Source organism: Eublepharis macularius, chromosome 12 (genome assembly GCF_028583425.1).
Source record: "Eublepharis macularius isolate TG4126 chromosome 12, MPM_Emac_v1.0, whole genome shotgun sequence".
Classification (NCBI taxonomy): Eukaryota; Metazoa; Chordata; class Lepidosauria; order Squamata; family Eublepharidae; genus Eublepharis; species Eublepharis macularius.
The window spans coordinates 13,574,078-13,596,169 of NC_072801.1; the positions used below are offsets into that span (position 1 = coordinate 13,574,078).

Consider the following 22,092-nt stretch of genomic DNA (forward strand, 5'->3'; position numbering starts at 1 on the left):
TTTTCAACTAACCCATTTCACCAATCAGATAAAAAATAAAAGATATAATGGGTAAACCAGAAACAGAATTCGAAGAACTACTAGAGGCAACAGAGCCCACTCGAAAAGGTTTAATCGCTAAAATCTATAATATTCTCATCCAGGCAAATAAAACAAAGAAAGGACACATATTTAAAATGGCAGCAAGATTGCAAAATTACAATATCAAATGAAGATAGGAGAAAAACCTGGGCATCAAAATTACTTAACTCTTCAGTCATCAGCACAAGATTACAGACCTATAAAATAATACATCGATGGTACCTTACTCCACAAAAATGATCCAGAATATCTTCAACTAAATCACCACTGTGTTGGAAAAAATGCAGTGAAGTAGGTTCATTTGCACATTGTTGGTGGCAATCAGGGCTTTTTTTCAGCTGGAACGCGGTGGAACGGAGTTCCGGAACCTCTTGAAAATGGTCACATGGCTGGTGGCCCCGCCCCGTGATCTCCAGACAGAGGGGAGTTGAGATTGCCCTCCGTGCCGCTCCAGCTAAACTCCCCTCTGTCTGGAGATCAGGGGGCAGGGCCATCAGCCATGTGACCATTTTCACCGAGGGCGATTTAAACTTTTTTAAAAAAAAACCTTGTTCCAGATTACCCAAAGTGACATCATTGTGTGGTCCTGTGCTGGCAACCCACTGAGTTCCACTACCTCTTTTCCCAGAAAAAAAGCCCAATGTAAGCACATAGAAGAATTCTGGAAAAAAAGTCCTACACCATATCATTCTAATAACAAGTTACACCATACCTCTCAAACCAGAACTTATTTTCCTAGACCACTGGCAAAATTGTCCACTTCCATAGATAAGACAAGACTTGATTTCATCCCTTTTAGTAGCTGCCAAGACTGCCATACCATCCAGATGGAAGTCCCAACGTTCACCTACCGTAAGCATCTGGTTTGCCAAGATACGGGATCATGGACTTCCCATCATGGACCTCATCGTGGAGAAGACAGCAAACAGATTACAACAATCAGAAAACTAACCCAAATCGTCAAACTTCTTAGAGAAGCAGTACTCGTTTTTAGATTATCTTTCTAGCAATTATTCACAATTAGTAAAGTCACCATATCAGACACTTAGAGATACTGAAATTTAATCACAACAGACAAAACATACAAAATAAACAATAGAGGAAAAACTTCCTCCAATCTCAATCCTAATCTTAATTCACAATGTCAATATGTTATCTAGAAAAGTTCATAGCATATAACAACAACAACAACAACAACAACAACATTCGATTTATATACTACCCTTCAGGACAACTTAATGCCCACTCAGAGCAGTTTACAAAGTATGTTATTATTATCCCCACAACAAACACCCTGTGAGGTGGGTGGGGCTGAGAGAGCTCTGAGAGAGCCGTGACTGACCCAAGGTCACCCAGCTGGCTTCAAGCGGAGAAGTGAGGAATCAAACCCGGCTCTCCAGATTAGAGTCCCGCATACAATGTGTATTAGACTTGTTGTATATAGTTTAGGTTATGTTTCTTATCCAAAGTATCAATATCAATTTATGTTTTTACCTGTATGTTAAAATGTTTGAATTTGAATAAAAATAAAACTGTTAGTTTTAAAAGAAGGTCAACTCCTTTATTGGTAGAAATCACTAAAGACTTAGGGCACATCTATGCCTGGCTGGAACTCCAGGCACATCAGCTGGTTCCAAAGCAGCCCTGGTATTTCCTCAATCTGGACTTGTGCTGTGGCACTCAGGACGGTGGGGATTAACTGCCCACCTCTGTGCCAGTCATCATCATCATCATTTTTATTACAGTACCAAGACCAATATACAAAAATTATGTTACCAAGCCACTTATCAATAAAAAGAAAAACCATCGGTTATTTAAAAACTTTTAAAATACATTTCACGCCGTTTAAAAATTAATGTACAGAATCTGGCGACTTGCCATGTGATCTTGTGGTTTTTATCGGCTAAGAGCCAGCAGGGCTTTGCTCCGTGCCGCCACTGCCACGCACCCCAGCTGGGCGCACAAGCCGCGAGCCGCTGCTGGGGCGGCACCCGGAGGCTGTGCCCAGCTGGGGTGTGTGGCGTCGGCGTCGGCGTGGAGCTGGCTGGCTGGCTGCAGCAATAGCTGCAGCCCAGTCATACCAGCTTCGCTGCGCGCGCCTGCGCCTGCGCCCCCAACACCCCCTCCGGCGCCCCTCCAATGCCTGCGCGCCTGAGGCCACCGCCTACCTGGCCTCCATGGGTGCATCGGCCCTGCCTATACACCGCCTTAAGCCAGCTGGATTTAAATTCGTCGTGGAGAATCAGAGGGAGCAAACCTTGAGGGTAGAAAAAAGCTTTCAGCCACATAGGAATGGACTGGATACCCACCCTAGCTTCAAACCTCAGGTTTCCAGCCTCCAGCCGAATCCAGGCGTTTGATACACCCTTGGGAACTTGTAGCACAGCTCTCAAAAATTTGGACTGTGCTCTTTCTTGCGGATTGAAACAAGACTTGTGCTGCAGCACTCAGGACAGGGGGGATTAACTGCCCACCTCTGTGTCAGTTAAGAAGCCCTGCTCTGGAGGTTGGGGGGGAGTGCTTTCAGAAGCAAAGTGAGCAAAGTGAACAATCACTAACAGCAGGGTCTTTTCGGTTGTGGCTCGACAATAGGAGACTCGCTTGGTGCCTGTCATAAATTCTTCTCCCACACCTCCACTCATCCTAGCTTCTCCACTTTGGCTCTGAACCACGGGAAGTTTGCCAAATTGACTTGGGGCATTACTAGGGTAGTAGTCAGACAGCATGTTTATGCATTTCAGTATGCACCTAGTTGTTTTGTGGGACCACACTGATATTCCTGAGAATCATAGAGTTGGAAGGGGCCATACAGACCATCTAGTCCAACCCCCTGCCCAGTGCAGGATCAGCCTAAAGCATCCCTGGCAAATATTCATCCAGCCTCTTCTTGAAAACTGCCAGTGAAGGGGAGCTCACCTCCTCCCTAAGCAGCTGATTCCACTTTTGAACTACTCTGACCGTGAAAAAGTTTTTCCTAATATCCAGCCAGTATCTTTGTCTATTAGCAGTCTCCTACAGAATACTGTCGCCGCAATGCGGGATGCAGAAGTTCTATTACTTTTTTTCTTTTTTAGAAGATAAAGAAAATGCAAGAAAATTGCAAGCATAACCGCCACTGTATGAATTACTGATATTAAAGCAAACCATAAAAATGAGTCACGTCTGAGCCCATAAACGCAGCATTAAATAACATGCGAGCAGCCTAACATGCTATATGTAAAACAAGTAGGCCATGAAAACAGCGAAAAAGATGGAACTCCCCTCAGCTGAAAGCTCGCGTAAAAAGCCGTATGCCTAAAAGACAGCGAAATAGGTACCAAGAGATTCTCCAGGGGAAAGGCATTCCAAAGGTGAGGGGCCACCACTGCAAAAGCCCTGCTTTTTTTGCCACCTGCCTCCCATCTGCAGATGGGAGCTCCAAAAGTAGGCTTGGGAAGAGGGCCAAACTTGGGGACCCCACCAACATCCAAACTAACATCCCCCACAAAGATGGGCATGGTAACAGTACATAGCACAGCACATCTGGCCATCAAGTGTCCCTTATGCACAGTTACTTCAGATCTGGGAACAGCTCCGCTTTCAGACCACTGGTGCCTGCATAGCTGCATAATCTGCCAATTGATTCATGGCTGAAATCAAGGAATGTTTCCCTGGCTCCTGTGTGTCTATACATTATCCCACCTTCTTCCAAGGGGCAGTATGCATTTTCCAGTCCAGTCTGCATCAGCATACCCCAACAGTGTGGGATTTTGGGTAGCTAGAAGTCTTAGCTTGGAGTCTACTGTACCCTTTAAGAAACTCATTACCCTTTTGACACCAGCCCTAGTTTTCAGTAGGTTTGGCTGAGCGTGGCCCATGGTCACCCAATGAGCTTCACAGATGAGCGGGATTTGAACTTAGGTCGCCTAGATTATTTAGGTATGACACAACCCTGTCCCCCAAATCCTTCTCCTCTGTCTGTGCTATATTGATAAGACCTTCATCATTTGGACTCCCCAGAAAAACGTCCCACAACAAATCCTTCTAGGATTTAACTTGCAACCCACCAGCTGTCTGAGTCTCTCTACACAAGATGCTGGGGCGTATGTCTCTCGTGTTGGGAGATGCAATGCTAGCCAGGAAGTGTAGTTTTGAAAGACAGAGCCGGCAGAGATCACACAATCAGTTGCTTACAGCTAAGCCATGCAATACAGCTGCATGTGTTCTTTCTCTCATCTAGAGGATTTACCACCAATCTATAAACTTTACACCATTTTACGTACTGCTTATTTGGAATTGTTGACAAGATTTGAGGACAATTGTTTGTCTTGCCTGTCTCTAACTGAAAGAGCAGATGCCTTTATTTTTATAATATGGGAAACACAAGCTACTGGAGATGCAGCTTATCACAACTGGTGGGGGCTTTTGCACTGTGTAATAGGGAACAAGAAAACTAGGATTGCCAAATCTGGTTTGGGAAATTCCTGAAGATTTGGGGCCAGTTCATGTGGAGAGGGGAATTTCATCCAGAATCCATTGAATATCCCCGAGTCTGGTCCTTTGAAGCTGCCATTTCCTCCAGGCAAACCCCACCTGGAGGTTGGCAAGCCAGGCAGAGGATCTTTGGCGCGACACTGGGATATTCCAGGCACATCTGTCCGTTTGTGAGACACTGGCAGGAACCTGCCATTGTTCATAAACTACCTGGAATTCCAGTCTTGCGGAGATTGTCTCCAAACCGGACAACTGAATCGGTCAGCACTGCGGGGGAACAAAGCAGCCTTCTTGAGGGCACTCTGCACGTGCTCAGAGGCATCCTCCATTTTATTTCCACATCACCAGCTCTACTGGAGCTGCTAATACTTGGCCTCCTGTGGTACTTTCTGTGCGTGCGCGAAAGAGCAGGGGGCCGCCCGAGCTTTTTCCGCCACAGCCCCAGACAGACGAGCAAGAAGCCCTCCCTCTGCTCGGCTTTACCCAGCGGAACTACAACTCCCAGGTTGCTTTGCGAGGCCTAAACGGCCGCGTCCCTCGAGCCGAACGGCGACTTCAACTCCCAGAATGCATTGTGTCGCCAGGCCGACGCGGCGCCCGAGGAGTCGGTGGAGGGGAAGGAAGTGAGAGGATCGCTGACGTCAGCCGCGGCGGTCTCTTCCCCCTTCGCCGTCGTCCCGTCATACTTTGCGACGGTTGGCGAGAGGAGAGCAGGTCGCCTGCGCTCGCGCTCGGGGCTCGGGCCGCACCCCCGCCCCCGGTTGCCAAGGAGACGCGAATTCCTCCCCGGCGCCCTCTTCTTGCCTCTGCCGCCGCCGCCATTATGTCGGCCCAGGCCCAGATGCGGGCGCTGCTCGACCAGCTCATGGGCACGGCTCGGGACGGTGAGTAGGGCCTTCTGGAAGGCAGGACAGACGCTGCCGCCGGCCTGGCGACAGCAGAGCCCGAGGCGAGGCGGCTGCGGGGCCCGCCGAGGCCCGGGGGCGACCGCTCTTCTCCTTCTCTGCCCTCCCCCGAGTATCGCTCCGCGCCAGAGTTCAGCCGCGGGGGCTTGCCTGAGCCGGGCCTCGCTTGGCTGTCGTCGCCGCCGCTCTCCTGATTTGGGGCGAAGGGGGCAGGCCCTGGGTCTCAAGCTTGTGGCGTGAGGTCTTGAAACCAGGCGAGGAAGGAACACTCTGTACGTGCACAGAGGCACCGCTCTCTGCTGCCGCGTTAGGCGCCTGTGAAGGGTGACTACTTTGCATGTGCTCAGAGGCACTACTCCGCCTGCTGTTTGTCAGGCTCTGGCGAAGGCTTAAACGTTTCCACGTGCTGTGAGGCACGGGGCTCTGTTGCATTATTGCTCAGGTTCTTGCAAAGAGTCGGTGCTCTGTTATTTCTGTGCAAGATGAGATGCGCTGCTCTGTTCCATTATATCTCAGGTTTTATGTAGAATGAGCATTCTGTACATGCTCAGAGGCGCAGCTCGCTCTTTGCCTGCCAGCCCTGGTTTAGATCAAGACTCGAGAATCGGAGTTACTCTGGAGATGTGTGGTGGGAATCTTAGAAGAGCCCTGGCAGATTGTGATAATGCAAGAGTCTTGTGGCACCGTAAAGATTTGCTGATCTGGTGTGTGTTAGTACACTTAAAACACATGTGCAGCTTTAAAGTAGCTGCTTTCAGATTCTACGCACAAGTGAAGCCTCCACATTCAGAAACAGTTTACCTCTGAATGCTGGGGAAGGAGGTGCAAGGGCTTTCATTGTCGCCCCCACTTCAAAACTTCTTAGAAACACCCAGCTGGTTGCTGTTGGACACTCAGTGCTGTACTAGAAGGACATTTTGTGTGATCCAGCATGGCTCTTCCGAAAATTGTAGGTGTCATATGTGTGAGTTTTGAGGCAAGGACAGCTGGGTGGCAGAGCGCAGCAAAAGTCAAACCAGTCTGGCCAGTTCAACGTTCGGCCATGTGGCAGGTTGGCTAGCCTGGCGTTTGGGCGGTGAGGCTCTCCAGGCCCAACCCTCCATGGCAGGTGCCCAAGCAGGATGGCCAAGTCCCCCTCCACCTGCGTCATCACATCCTCGAGGTGTGCCAGCTCAGCCTCCCACCAAAGCAGGCGATGCTGTTACTGGCACAACGGTTGATCCCCTGGAAACATCTGCTCGGTTAGGGTAAAACAGTGGTACAGATGGCAGGAGGGGAGCAATCTGGCCTTTTCAGAGTAACGCAGCGTGCTCGGCACATTTCTGGGGCTGTTCGGGAAGCAAGGAATAAATACAACATTAATTTCTGTAACTTGGGCAGTCGAAGCAGGTGGAGCATAGAGCTTTTAAGTGCCAGATTTATCGGCTGTAGCTCCCTGTCACGTGCTGTAAGTCTGACTGCTCAGCTCTTAGGTGGTGAGGCTTTTCTTCTGTAGGCTCACCTGTAGCATTAATGCTTTCTGTGTTAAAAACACAAAGGCAGATCTGTTCTGTGTAACAGACGGGATCTTAGTGTCTTGCTCCAGGAAATTACTTCCCTTCCAAAAGCTGTGCATTCCTGACAAGGTTTGTATCTGCTTCTTCACTCAAATCAGCAACTTAAAAAAGCCTAGAGCGTTTGCAGAACTCTGCAAGATAACTTTTTTGCACTTGGTTTCGTAAGTGAATAAGTGCTCGTTCTTTCTTTGTGTATTTGAGTTGCTTTTGAATTGCTTCCCATATTTTTATTTCATACAAACTGAACAATTGTGGCCCCTCTATTTTATTTATAAAGGTTCAGTGTATCTTTGCCTGCCTACATCAATCTGCAAGGGAGTTGCAGAAAAGCCTCATGTTCATCGAGCCGTGAGTCACAACCAATTTTTAAAGCTGTTATAACAAAAAAAAGTGTTTGCTTTTTTCACGAATAACTTTAAAAGTGTAGTTTAGAAAGAAAAAGGAGAAAAAAAAACATTTTCAGTAGACACAACATTAATCCTGGATGCTTGCAAATCCTGAACGATACACAGACTAGCTTTCTTTTTAAAAAGAAATTGTCACATACCATTACCACTTTGCCTTTACTTCTTATGTATCATTCCCCTGACTTCCTTACTGCAGGTGTGGGCAAGAAAACTTTTCCTTTAAAACTTTTCAACAGCGGGCATAAAATTCTGCAGCTGAGGTCTTGAAGAATGCAGATGGGTATAGTATGTGTTGGAGCTCGCAGTGTGTATTAACCAACTTTTTTTTTTTTGGTTTTGCTTGTTTTAAGTGGCTCCCGAATGTAAAATGTTTTAAGGGGTGGGGAAAGGGGAGGGACAGGGCAAGATCCTACTTTCCAGGCCAGCATCTAAATGTCCCTGTGGCTTTGGGAAGTTCATTACATGTTAATCTTTTTATGTGTAACTTGGCAGTATTTATCCTTTCCAATACTGGAGGCAGAATTGCTGCCGATCAAAACTCCCAGATGTGGGTATCGTGATTCACGGCCTTCAGATAGCATGGGTTTTGGTATCTCCGGACTCATGCTCTTCATATTGAAAATAGGTGTGGGCTTGATCCAGACTGCCTTTTGCTGACGACACCATCTCTTTATGTAGCTGTTACGGACAACTTTACAATCTGCACCCTATTTAGTCACTGGTGCGTGTCACATTTAAATGCTACCTAGCGTGATTCTCGGCTGTGGAAGGAAAAAAAAAGTTCTATAACTTAATGTTTTTTGTAGTTTTCCAAGCAGTTCTGGGGTTCGTGAAGTATTTTAATCTGCGTAATGAAGCAAACATAAAACATACCACAGCTTGCCGTATTTAATCACCTTTTTTTTTAATGCTCTTTGTATTTATAACCAAACATGAATTTCAGGAGATGAAACCAGACAAAGGGTGAAGTTTACAGATGACCGGGTCTGCAAGAGCCATCTTCTGGACTGTTGCCCTCATGATATTCTTGCAGGAACGGTAGGTGCTTTGGGTTGGGCAGCAGACGTGTGGCCAGAATAATTTTTTAAAATTGCTTGCTGCATGGTGGCAAGCCCCTGTTTCTCCTCCTCTTCATACTTGAGAGCAATCATCCTGGGCTGCTTTATAATGGTGCTGTACACAAGCAAAGTGCTTGTTAGGAAAAGCTCTGCATGATGTTCAAGTGTTCTGGTTATGAACTATGTAACAAGATGCGGCCTTTTGGGCTGCAGTTGCTGCAGGGGCTACAGCGCTCAGACCCAGACCCAGATTTGAAGCAGCAGCTGTTGTGAAATCTCTCTAGTCAGGGCCACAGGCACCATCCTTCTTGTAATGATGATGGATGTTTGATGCCACGGGTGCTTCCCAGGCATCAAACATAAGAGCTGCCCTGAACACCACCTCCTAGTTGTGAATCTGCTCTTTAAGGGGGGAGCCCTTAGTGACATCAGTGCCTCAGACGCAATGTCACTTTCCTGAACCATGAGCTTCAGTTGGTTAGCCCTCATTACACCCCATACCAGTTTCAGGAACTCAGTAAACAGCAGTAAAGGAGAACTAGAGGTGAATGCTGTCTGCAGGTTGATGGCAGTTCACTGCCTCAGTCGGTTCTGAAGGGGGAGGAGGAGGATAGAACCTTGTGGATCAGCAGCCATGGGTACCGTAGCAGTGCACTGCACCACCTTTTTTAATCTTCCCGCCAACAGCAAGAGCTCTGTACCCTACTTCTGATTCCCAGGCAGGTGGTCCAGAAAGATCACACAATCATTAAAATAAGTAGGGAGGGGGAAGTGAGTGGTCAAGGAGAACCAACAAGATGCCTCCCTTTTTTCCCATCAGTGTAGGCTGTCTTGACATGACAGAACTTGGTCCCAGTCATTTTCTCTGCTTATAGATATTAAAAGGGTGGTTTCCAAAATAATTAACTCCTTACCAATATCAATTGCTGCTAATTACATGTTGTTGTGTTTGTAGCAATGCATAAACATTTTTTTTTGTCAACAGCGCATGGACCTGGGAGAATGTACAAAAATTCACGATTTGGCACTGAGAGCAGATTATGAGATTGCAAGCAAAGAGAAAGACCCATTCTTCGAGCTGGATGTAAGTTCATTTCTGTTTTCTGGCAATGATATCAGACTGGGCAACAGCAAGTGCTGATTTCCCAGCAATCTCACATAAGCAAGCTTCCTTTTGCCAAGATCAGTAGTGGGGAGCATTGCTGTTTACAAAATATTAAGTGTTTTCTTGAATATGTGGAACTGCAGGTGGTGATCCATGGAGACAGACTTAATATCATGCGCGGGAGTTCACTGAGCAATTCTGATGGCCAGACTATTCTAGGATTTGTCTGGAGCTACTCTCCAGAGCCAGTCTGAGCTGAACTTTTTTAATTTGTTTACAAAATTTATACTCTGCCTTTCTGGCTTGCCTGGGCAACCAAGGTGGCTAATTCATCTTTGCTTGAAAGCCTTCCAGTGTGACAGATTCCTAGACCGTGTAAGCAGCCTGATGCAGCTCTGTGTGGTGAATATTGTTGATATAAGCCTTCTCTGGTAGTTTTTTGTAAGACGAGTTACTGGTTTTTGAAGGCCTAATTAGGAAGCACCCTTATTCACCTGGAGCTCTTGAGATCACCCTGAGAACCATGTGGATTAATATGATCGGAAAGAGGGTGGGCTTCAGCCTGTGTACCCCAGTAAATAAGTTCAGGCTATTCCTGTGTACTCCGAGAAGATGGCTGCACTATTCCTTTAGATAGGAACTTCCTTCACTTGCCTCTTTTCCCTGTCCATTTTCATCTGTGTTGTCCCACAGTGAGTAACAAGAAATGAAGGCAGTCTTGGTCATGTTCTGCCGAAGCTGGACACATTTGTGTCAGTCACATTGCTTATAGATTTCCAGGAATGGAATGCTGTTAAAGTAACATCACAAGAGTGTCCAGATTTTCTTTTTGTAACGTGCACAGGCAATGGATCATTTGGAGTCCTTCATTGCTGAGTGTGACAGAAGAACCGAACTTGCCAAGAAACGTCTTGCGGAAACACAGGAGGAGATCAGTGCTGAAGTGGCTGCAAAGGTATATGGCCCATGTGAAATCGTGAACAGCAGGCTGCTTTAGTAGTTTGGCAGCTTTGTTAGTGAAATTACATGCTGTAGTGGAGAACATAAGCAGATGTCAGGAAGTCTCTCTTAAACGTCATTATGGCTGTTAACTCACTAGTAATCAAGAAGAAGGGGGGCTGCATCAAGGCAAAACGAAGAATCTTTAATAATAATACAATCCCAGCTAGGGTTGTATTATTATCAAAGGTTCTTCCCTTTGCACCAGTTGCCTTCTTTTCTTTGTTGTGAACTCAGTAGACCAGGGGGGTCCTCAACGCAGTAGCCCTTGGTGCCGTAGTGTGCCAGGAAAGGTCCCCCCAGGTGTTTTCAGAAAGTGGGTGGGGCCAAGTGGGGCTTTATCCAGCAGGGCTTTTGATTGGCATTTGGAAATTTGATTGCCTGGGCAGGTTTTTTGAAACTTGCTTCAGCAACCGCTGCCATCACAACAAAAGGACTTTCACTGTGCTACTGTGTGTGTTCATTTTAAAAGGCATCATATTAAACAGAGCTTCTGCCTGAAGTGTTGAAGAGTGACTATTAAGGTATGAATAACCACACTGCCTGACTTCCTGTGGCTGGCTCCTTCTTGAAATTCTGATTATTTAGCCAGCTTTCCCCAGAATCTAGGCTCTAAGACAACAATACTTTAAAGTATTCACTGAAATTAGCATGTTTTTCCCCAGAAGCCAGGCTCTGAGACAACACAATCCTACTCTCAGGAGGTTCAGACCCTGGCAAAAACATTCTTCTCTTTCACTTTCCCTCCATCTAACTCCTTTAGCCTTCCTCGGGTCAGCTGCACACGCCCATACCAAAGAGGATTAAAGGAGATTGGTGGTTGACATAAAGGGTCAGGATCTTTGTTCATCTATCGCAGAGATGTCCATGACAATCTATGCAAACCACCTTGATTTCTGCAATAGAAGCAAACCAGAATACAAATATTAAAATAATGCAGTATAAGGATATGCATAAGGCTACTATGCCTAGTTTAAACTGATGTAGGGATAACTTAGATAATGTATATGATGTGGTTCAGAGGCTTAAGAAAATCACTGAAAACCATTATAGAATCAAAGAACATAGGCAAAAAAGCAGATTTCAAACCAGTCTATTGCATTAAAAGAACGTATTACATTTTTGCCCCCTTGAATCTTTCATGCAAGAACTTGGGGGAAATTAAGGTTCTTTAGGCAATTAAATCTCTTACTTTTGCAGAACAAAGACTAAAGATGCAGTCTATGCATTCAGTTGCTAAAAAAAAATCCTTCCCCTTCCCTTTAGGCAGAAAAAGTGCACGAGCTCAATGAAGACATTGGCAAACTCCTGGCTAAAGCTGAGCAGCTGGGTGCCGAAGGGAATGTGGACGAATCCCAGAAGATACTGATGGAAGTTGAGAAAGTTCGAGCGAAAAAGAAGGAAGCAGAGGTTTGTGTGGTTTTCCTCATATTTGTTTCTGTGTGCATGTAACTGAAAACTGTTTCAGTCTAAGATTGTAGCACAGTAAAATATATAAGAAAGCAAAATACAGAATTAACCTAAAGCAAGCCGTAGTTGAAGGGTTGCTGATTATCTAGAGGTCTTTTCCTGGTTTGAAATTATAACTCAGTTACTCACAGTGAACTCAGCTTTTCTGAGTTTTTTAATGCTGCTCTTTAAAACTTTCTTTTATTTGATTGTCTTCTTTTAATATAAAGTTCTTCTGAAATGTATTTTTTAATTGAGAGCTTGAGAAGTAAATCCACTTCGGTTAAAAAAAAATTGCTGAAACATTTTCATTGATAGCCCGAGAAGTAAATCTTGTCATCAGCCTCAATTCTTCAGGAGCAAAAAGGGTTAAATGAGCCTTCTTCCCAGTATTCCCTTGGCGGGATATAGCCAGAATCTATAGGAACTATTGTGTATTTCTGCTAATGTTGTTGGTAGCTGTTCAAACGGCCCAATCCATAGACTAAGTAAGACAAAAATCTCAAGATAATGGGGTTATGAAGGTTATGTGTTTGCAATATACAATTAATTGCATGAGAGTAGAGAGGAATTTGTTGAAGTGGAGGAAAGAGCAAATAAAAGGGAGAGTGCCGTGGAAGTCACAACTAAAGGCTGCCTCTCTACTTTCTCCTACAGGAAGAATACCGTAATTCCATGCCTGCATCCAGTTTCCAGCAGCAGAAGCTGCGGGTGTGCGAAGTCTGTTCTGCATACCTTGGTCTCCATGACAACGATCGGCGTCTTGCCGATCACTTTGGAGGCAAACTACACCTGGGCTTCATTCAGATCCGTGAAAAACTGGACCAGCTGCGGGTAAAGTTTCTTACACCTTTGCATTTTTTTAGCAAGTTAGCTGCTGCATGGTTCTCCCATGCTTTGTTGTCTTGTCAGCTGCAAGTAGCTTCGCATAGTTGTTGCCCTGCTTCATATCTTACCTTGTTTGATAGTTGTCCATTGGTGTACAGTGTGCTTAACTGTGATGCTTCCCTTTCTGCCGCAACTCGTCTTGTGTCTGTTCCATTTTCCCCTCAAACTCCCATTCCCAGGTAGCGTTGATATGTGTGAGACCATTGGTGATGGGCAGGGCTTTTTTTCAGTGGGAATGCAGTGGAATGGAGTTCCAGCACCTCTTAAAAATGGTCACATGGCCAGTGGCCCCGCCCCCTGATCTCCAGACAGAGGGGAGTTGAGATTGCCCTCCGTGCTGCTTGGCAGCACGGAGGGCAATCTAAACTCCCCTCTGTCTGGAGATCAGGGGGTGGGGCCACCGGCCATGTGACCATTTTCGCCGAGGGCAATTTAGACTTAAAAAAACCTCCCTCCTTGTTCCAGCTGGCCCAAAGTGACGTCATTGTGCGGTCTTGAGTTCCACCACCTCTTTTCCCATAAAAGAAGCCCTGGTGATGGGTGTTTGCCACAGCCATGTCCATGACACAGAAATATCATACTAATATATTGGATTTTTTATTCCATCCTTGAACGAATTCAGAGCTTTGTACACGGTTCTCTTTTTCTCCAGTGACCATGGAAGAGAAGTTAAGCTGAGAGAATGACTTGCCCACAGTTATCCAAGGAGTTTAATGGCTCAGTGGGCATTTAAAGCTCTGTGTTTCTGGTCCTAATGCTCTGAATTGTTACACTGTCCATACGCTAGCTTGTAGGACAGATCTTATCTGCATGTTCATTAATATGTTTATGCTCCCTCTTGTGGGTCTAGGCAGCTTATACCTCCAGAAATTTAAAACGTATGCAATAGAGTAAAACCCAATTTACCACCGTCCCAAGAAAATGCAACTTAAACCCTATTAACATCCCTCTCAAATGATACGGCCTTACAGAGCCCTCCTGATTTGAGAAGGAAGCCTGTTCCATAAAGTGGGAGCCAATATAGGAAAGGAACAAGCTTAGTAGACGACAAGCAGGCTACCTTAAGTGGGGGAACAGCTGGAAGGTGGCAACCAGACGATCATATTTGACGTAGAGGGAAATACGGACCTTCCGATTTAGAATATCACTTGTTTGTAAGTGTCTGATGAAACCTGTGCCCTTTCTTCCGATTTCTTTTCATCTGTTCCATGACATTGTCAGACACTTATTAGTGCACATGTTCAGCTAGATATGTTTTCCGATCCTAGAAAACTGTGGCAGAAAAGCAGGAGAAGAGAAATCTGGATCGGATGAGACGGAGAGAAGAAAAAGAGCGAGATGAACATGTGGGGCGACGGTGAGTGAATGCGAAGGTGCCGCTCTGTGGTGTTGCAGGCTAGCAGAACTGGTATGTCAAAAACACTTGGCCCAGGGGAAGTTTGAAAGTCCCAAGCAGCTGCCATCCCATGTGGCTGCCTTAAGGAAGAAGTAAAATAGCAAGGCCTGTTTCTCTGGCCTGCCTGGGAACAACAGCAGCCTCTTGGCTCTGTCCATTATAAAACTGTCTCCTCCAGCGCCCATTCCATTTTGCAGTCTTTGTGGAACAGTTCCATTGGCCACCTAGGAGTTAGTGCCTGGATTTGCTTGTTTTCCTCTTCTCTTTTGACCCCAGTTTGCCACTTCAGGTTTGTTGGCATTATTTTATATTCCATGTGGCTCAGTGGCAAAAAGGCAGTATATAAAGGAGACAAATAGATAGACTAACATTCCTTGCGCTGCTTTTTCTTCCCCTAAGTGGAGCAGCGTAAGTTTCTGCTCTTTCTTTCCCACCTGTACAGGGCACGGAGGTCATTTGCAATAGTGTTACATGGGGTGGGCTTTGAGAGGAGGGGGGACAAAAATATTTGGCAGGGTAGATAATTTGATGAGCCCTGCAAGCGAGCAGCAAATTGCATAGTTGGTCCAAAGGCTAGAGTTTGCATTAAGCTGCTACATTTTGCCATGTAAGGAATGCAAAACCTAATCCATGTGACTGAATGAGAAGAGGGTCTTCTTGGCCGTGTTGTAGAAGTCATGGTTCATGGCTTTCACTCTGGTTGCTGGGAGGAAGGGTGCTTTCTCAGGCAGTGTAGCCTCCGCGATTGAGTTTTGAGTTTGCAACTTCAGGTTGCCCTCACTAAGCCACGTTGCAGATGTCTGTATTATCTTCTGTGAAATGTTGCTCCTCTTCTCTCGTAGGTCTGGATCAAGAAACACAGACCGCAGGAGGTGAGTCATCCTCTGTTTTGTGAGAGAAGGTTATGTGAATGTTCCATGGGGCAACTTCACACAACTCCTCTTTTTCTTGCTGCCTGGAAATTAATTCTGAGTGGGTTGCATCAAAATAACTCATAAAGGATCTACGTGGTGTTTATTCTGAGCCCATTGATTTTAGTAGCCTGGAATAACTTGTGTGGGACTGCCGTGTTTGCATAGCATAACTGATTTTAAGTAAAAACTGCTGCAAGGAGTCCCTCTTTGAATCCACCACTTAAACGCTTGCTTGTTTGTGAAAGGCCTTGCTGGAGTTTGAAGAAAGTTCTCTGGGCAGGTTCACACATGCATATATAGCTCTCAGTGGCTGAGCACTTGATGATTTCCTGCTGAGGCCTACGTATGCAGCAGAGTTGGGCAGTGGTAGCAGACAAAGGCCGAGACTGCAGGTGGGCAACACCACTTTTGCATGCCCCTCCTTGCAAGCCAAACACTGGCTCAGCCATGAAGAATTCTAAGCCAGCCTTCTCCCTATTGCATTATTCTTGGATTCAGCTGGGGTTATTACGTAAGGGAGGATCCAAAAACATGATCACACCACTGCAGTCTTGGATAGCACATTTTGTTCTACCACTTAGTTCTGTTGCATGTGTTAGATCAGTCCTGAAAGAGTTTGGATTGTCTCAGTTAGGGATTTAGAGGTAAGATCAGGGCCTTTTTTCTGGGAAAAGAGGTGGTGGAACTCAGTGGGTTGCCCTTGGCAAAAATGGTCACATGGCCGGTGGCCCCGCCCCCTGATCTCCAGACAGAGGGGAGTTTAGATTGCCCAGGGGGCAGGGCCACCAGCCATGTGACCATTTTCAAGAGGTTCTGGAACTCTGTTCCACCGCGTTCCAGCTGAAAAAAAGCCCTGGGTAAGATGAAGTCACCATACGTGGTGTTTGCTCTGTGATGGCTTTTTGATGTACGTTGAGTTATAGCTTGATGTTGTCATCAAGAGACAAAATGTCAGTGTGAAAAGTTTCTTGGGTTTTGTCCGTTTGTCAGACCTCTGGAGCAGGTATGGTTCTTGCTGTTTGTTCTTCCTGCAAGGAGGGAATTGGTAGGTGACAGATTTTCAGCAGGTCTTGGGCAGTTCCAAAGCTATGTAGGACCAAAAGGAGCTAAAGCCACTGCCTTGTAGAAGCATTTGTGTGGAACATTTGCTTGCCAGAGTATTACTGGGTTTCACTTGGTTTATGTGTCCATGTAGGTCTCGATCTCGAGAGCGAAGGCGAAGACGCTCAAGGTCCACTTCTCGGGAGAAGCGAAAGTCCCGCTCCAAGTCCCGGGAGCGGGAGAGGCACAGGCGCCACCGCAGCCGTTCTGGCAGCCATAGCCGAGGCCACCGGCGAGGATCCAGAGACAGGAGTACAAAGCACAAGTACGCCCAGCCTTTATAACTGTTTTCCCTCGGGGGAAAGGCTTTTTGGCTTGGCCACGAGAAATGCCATTCATCTCAAAGTTCAGAGAAATTAGGATGGACTCCAAAATTAGCAAACTGTGGGTAGATGGGTGCGTGTGTTCCCAATCCAGGTTAAATCTTGCAAATCAGCTAGGGTGATTTAAGAGCCACCTGCAGGTCTCATCTTCAAGCTCTAGACACCATCTGGGGCTCATGGATTATTTCACAGAAGAAAGCTAAATGTCTGACTTTGAACCTTGCAAGAGGAACTCCCTCCTCTCCTGCCCTTGTAACACTTGGCATCTGCTCAGGGACAAGCTGGTAGCTTATAGAATTGCTTCAAGTGGACCTTTCAGTTTAGAAACCCACATCGTGCTGCATTAGAGACAAGCACAGGACATTCCCGTATAACAAGACCCAGCCCATGTGCTGTACTGTGGAGAGCAAAGGAACAGGCAGCCTAGTGCAACAGCTTCCTTCTCAGTTTCTGTCCCCACCCTTTTTAATACCTGGGGGCGAGCAGGGACAGTAGTTTATACTACGTGGCCACAACAGAAATTGCTGGGCATAGCTTCTAATGCATAGCTTATCATATTCCACTTGTGTTTTTTAATAAATATATATCTTTTTTGTTGTACACAAAGCTTAATGCGAAACGCTGAGTTACGGTCCCTCGCACACAAGCATGTTCACCCAGTCTCCTGTTGATGCAGCTGTATCTAGCGTGCTTGAAGCTGCTGGTGATTCATTTCAGCAGTGCCAGGGCCCTCGTTTTGTTTTCAAAGGCCACCAAATGAGCTTTGCGGAACGGTAGAGGTTTTAAGCCTCTTTTTTCCACGGTGAAGTATTGAAATTAGAGAAGAGGGTGTTTAGAAACAGGGTGCCTGTAGTTGGGATACAAAATTTGTCTTTAAATCTTTCTTGAACACGTTCAATTAAACGTTTGGATGATTAGGAAATGAGGAAGACTAACTGCTACAGAACAAGGTAAGAGGATATTTTGGAACATTTAAGTAAATGTACACTGGCCCATCTCAAAGTGTTCCCTGGGGAAGGAAAGGCTTCAGTTATTTTTTTGAAAAGAAAAAGATGTCAGCGAAGAAGGGATTCCTGTAACTTCTTCCAAAGGAGAGCCTTAGTTGCTTTGATACGTTGTGGGGTAGCAGTAGATGTAGAAATAAGTATTGCAGTTTTACGCAGGAGTGATAGCCCACACACAAGAGAGCGGTGGATGAAAGATGAGATCCATCTTGTCAGAGGATATGGCATTGTTCTCATCTTCTGTCTTAGCATTGTGTTCTATTAAACCTTTAAATGTTAACACTTAATAGTGTGTCAGCATTAATGTTCCAGAAAAATTAAAGTATTGTTAAAAATTAAAGCTTTGTTCTTGAATATTTTTTTCCCCGTTTGATAGTCTTCTTTGCCCTAGAGGTCCCTGTTGTAAAACAAAGCTAACTTGATATGAAAAGTTGCTGATAGTCTTCCTTAGGTTGGCAGAAGCTTTGAGCCACTGCTTCGGCTTTGTAGCTGCCCCTGTTTGATCCAAGTATAAAAACTGGCACTTGTCTTTGAGCTGAACGTTAACGGAAGATAAAATGTCAGAAGCAGCATTTTTGCTGCCCTTAGTAGATCTGTTTTAGTAGATCTAAAGGGCGACTTTATGTGTAGAGCTGCAGTAATCAAAAGTAATCATATTGAATCAATTTAATGCATACGTGCCCTGCTATTACTTTGTTGAATACCTGTAGCCTCCCATCAGCCCTGTGAATTGCTCCAGGCTTGAGAAATAGCAGGTCACCTGGGAAGCTTTATAAGTTAACCCACTTGGGTTTTCCACATCCTGGCCATCATACTAGCCTGCCCTCCCTTAAGGTCACCATTTTGAAGATGGAGTTCTGTGATAACAGTCTCCCAAGTTCACCTGGTAAGTTCTGGGGGTTAGGACAGCACTCTCCCTCGTCTGTTCTTCACTGCTGTATGGTGTTCAGCCCCTGCAAAAGACAGTTGAGGGGAGAAAATGTTTGGGCATAGAATGAACTGTCGGCCAAAACAGAAAAAGATAAACATGAGAAGGCTTAGATATTTCAGTGGCTGGCCTGCATGATTGTTCTGTGAGGTCTTGTGAAGAGTCTCAGTTATTGAGTCGGCTGCTGGTCGCTGGCAGGTATCTGCTGAACTGAATAGGCATGGCCTGTATTACTGTTCAGAGTGCTGATTTAGGCTGTGCCCTTCTCTGGTGTTGCAGGCGGTTCATTCCCGTGTGTTGGTAAGAGAGGAAGTTGATCAGCACATCTTGCCCCTTTCCAATTGTGGTCTTGGTTTTGCTGTTGGGAAAGAGCCAGGCTCCCTCATGCCGAGGATCTTGTTTCCAGAGAGGGGCTCTCCGTTTGCTCCCTATGACAACTTGTCTTAGGGACTGTTAATTTCTTTCTTACCCACGTAGGGCCACTCATTCCCATGGGGGTGGCTCTGTGTGTGTCATCTTATCTGGGGCAACTTTGCATTTAAAAAAAATCTTGAAGCAGATAAGCCAGTGCCAACAAGGTAAATTGGTTATCTGGGATAGCTGTGAACTATGCTATGAAGAGGAGATGGGTTCAAAAGGGCCAGCAGAACCTGCCAATGGGCACCACTAGCCACTTGGCTCTGGGTGCTGTGCAGGGAGGTCAGCTGGAGAGCGTAGCCCTGTAGGTCTTAGCCATCAGTCCAGGGAGACCTAGATCATTCCTCCCTCCCAGCTTGGGCTATCCTCCTGTAGGAAGGAGAGCTGGCAGGGTAAGTCCACAGTCACCTTTCTCTGGACAACGTCTTCATTTTTGTGCCCTGATGAACACTGCCTGTTGTGGGGCCCTTTTTATAGTGTGGTTTGGTTTGTGCTTCAGATCCACTCGAGATCAGTCCTCCAGGGAGAAATCACGGGAAAGAGAGAAGAAAGAGAAAAGTTCTTCTGAAAGAAGGCACGAGAGCACCAACGGCAAATCTCGTTCGAAGAGGTCGGAGGAGAGGGAAGCTGGCGAGATCTGAACTCCAGCGAGGCCTCTTATACTGTATATTGTCCTTGAGAAATGTCTGATGCAGTCCAAATGTCTCATTTCTATTAACTGAATACAGCACATCTTTTGTAGTTTTGGATTTTTATTATTTTTTGCAGATGGCAGAGCTGGTATTGTGACAGTTCTTTACCATTGACCAAGACTTTTAAAAAAGAATAGAAATAAACAGTAGCAGCAACCAGTCCTCAACACAGGTGAACGAGGCTTCTGGGAGCTAGTCCTGCGAGGAGTCCTAGCTTGCTATAGTCTGACCCCTGCTCTCCCCTTGCCTGGATTTAAAAATGCCTTTCTGGTGCAGGCAAAGTTAATGAAATTCTGAAGGACCTCAAGTTGCGCAGATGCATCTCTTCCAAATTTGGCAAATCCATCTTATGTTCCCTCTTTTTAACAACTAAATGTGAACAAGCCTAGTTGGTCTCACCACACCATTTTTCAGAATCTGTTTTGGGGATAGTTTGTATCACATGGTACAGTCCCCTTTTCCTAATATTTATAGGGGCCCAGTAAAATAGTACCCATCTGATGAAATGAATATTGATTCTTAACCCCCACCCCCTTCAAAACAGTTTAATCAGTGGCTGATTCCGCACACGTTGGATAATGCACTTTCAGTGCACTTTATCAATCCTTTGAGGTGGATTTTTTTGTTCCGCCCACAAAAAAATCCACTCCAAATGATCTATAAAGAGGATTGGAAATGCATTATCCGACGTGTGCGGAATCTCTCAATGTCTGTTTTTATAGCTTGTGTGTTCATATACTCCTGAACTTCATTTTCTCCCTGAAGCTGGCTCATGTCCAAAACTGAACAGTTCACATAGATGTGTTACCTGAAAGGGGTGTGTGTGTCACAATTTATATGGATTTTACATCTTGCCATTGCAGGTGCCCTTGCGGTATTCTCCAAAGTGAGGTCTACCTCCTTTTTTAGTGGAATTTCAAAACCTGGCCTGTGTGCCCCCACGGGGTGAACCAAGAGTCGCCACCCTGAATTTATCGTTCTGCTGGCAGATGCTTCTTCTTGGCTCCTGCTTGTGATGCTAAGCATTAATCGGCTAGTCATAGGACTGTGGCTCCCTTTATCCCCTTGGTTAGCTGGTCCAATATCTAACTAATGCATTGTTGGGTGAAATCAGACCTCTGTAGGGTTTTGAAGCTGATGGTCACAGTGGTGCTGTGTCCAGGGCGTGGTTGCGTTTGACTTTGTTTTGGGTATTTTACCTTGTTTTTCAGTGGAACGTTTCTGCCCCATGCTGCGGTGGGAGAATGTCTGTTGCATTGTACAGGTTGATTTTTTATGTTCATCTTAGTGCCCATCTAGAATTTCCTTGTGATTTTTCCCCGTCACTGTTGCATTTGCTCTTATTTAGTAGCAGTTGGAGAGTGTTCTCTAGGCCTTTTTTTTTTTTGGTAGAGGCAGCTGCCAGCTACATGAGGAATTCCCCAGCAGATCCATTTGGGCCAGAGGCATTTGTCCCAGTTCAGATTTAGGCCTGCATCTTCTCTCTCTCTCTCACTCACACACACAGTGAGTCTGGGGGATGAGCAGGGTCTTGGTGCATATCCTGCTTTCAGAAAGTCAGTAGCCCAATAAAGGAAACCACCAGGACTGGTCACATGAAGAGTGCAAAGTAGTTATCCATCCCTAAATGGGATTTGGTTATTTGATTTTATTTCTTTTTTCCTTTGCTTTTGATGCATTTTGATCTAAAGTTGTGAGTAAAATGCTGTTCTGTTGCCTGTCTGATTCACATTAAAAGCTTACCTTTGTGGCTTGGAGTGGGCAGTGCTCTGTTCAGGTGCTCTCTTAATGCCTGGGCCTTCCCTGACGACGAGGCCATTTCTCAGCCCTTTCTCGTGAGTCCCAGCCCTCTGTGCTCTTTTGACTGCCTGTGTGTAGTTTGGAGCAAGTTTGGTCCTGACTTTTACAGAAAACAACTCCAAAGGAACCAGGAATGGCAAGACTTTGCTGTGGAGCAATGCAATAAAGGTCTAGTACACAAATCTAAAACTGCCCAGAATTGTTTGTGTGTAAGTGCTTCATATATAACCCATTTTGCCTTAATCTTCCTCATATTATACATTGGAGATGAGTGGCCAACTCTAAGGCCAGCCAGCAAGACAATGGTTGAGGTAAGATTTGAGCTAGAGATTACTTGTCTTATATTGCATCCCACCTAGCCCTGATGTAGGCCAACTTATTTAACAAGGTGGGGAGGAGATGTGTGAAACCCAGTGATACAATAGGTTGCATTCTGCCACTCGGTTGAGTGCAAAGCCTTGCACCAGAGGGAAATGCTCTACACTGGAGAAAATCTACATGCTTAACTAAAGAGAGTGGTAGGATATAGCCAAATAGGTAAAAGACTTGGGTGGAATTTGGTATGTGAGTTTAGAACATCTGAAGACCTACTTGAT

The 22,092-nt window shown here is 45.6% G+C and overlaps 1 protein-coding gene across 3 annotated transcripts; it reads left to right on the forward strand.

The window, feature by feature from the left end:
* Nucleotides 1-5,227: 5,227 nt before the first annotated feature.
* On the forward strand, nucleotides 5,228-21,453 carry LUC7L (LUC7 like). 3 transcript variants are annotated; one of them, XM_054992480.1, is made up of 11 exons: nucleotides 5,228-5,438; nucleotides 7,293-7,363; nucleotides 8,366-8,460; nucleotides 9,466-9,564; nucleotides 10,430-10,540; nucleotides 11,851-11,994; nucleotides 12,691-12,867; nucleotides 14,190-14,278; nucleotides 15,160-15,189; nucleotides 16,427-16,597; nucleotides 19,504-21,453. In XM_054992480.1, the coding sequence occupies exons 4-11, from the start codon at nucleotides 9,469-9,471 to the stop codon at nucleotides 19,643-19,645; spliced, it is 960 nt and encodes a 319-aa protein (XP_054848455.1). In that variant the 5' UTR covers nucleotides 5,228-5,438; nucleotides 7,293-7,363; nucleotides 8,366-8,460; nucleotides 9,466-9,468; the 3' UTR covers nucleotides 19,646-21,453. The 3 variants fall into 3 exon arrangements, with proteins under 3 accessions (XP_054848455.1, XP_054848453.1, XP_054848454.1); XM_054992478.1 differs by lacking the exon at nucleotides 7,293-7,363 and having other exon boundaries at nucleotides 5,293-5,438; XM_054992479.1 differs by lacking the exon at nucleotides 5,228-5,438 and having other exon boundaries at nucleotides 5,453-8,143.
* The last annotated feature ends 639 nt before the right edge of the window (nucleotides 21,454-22,092 follow it).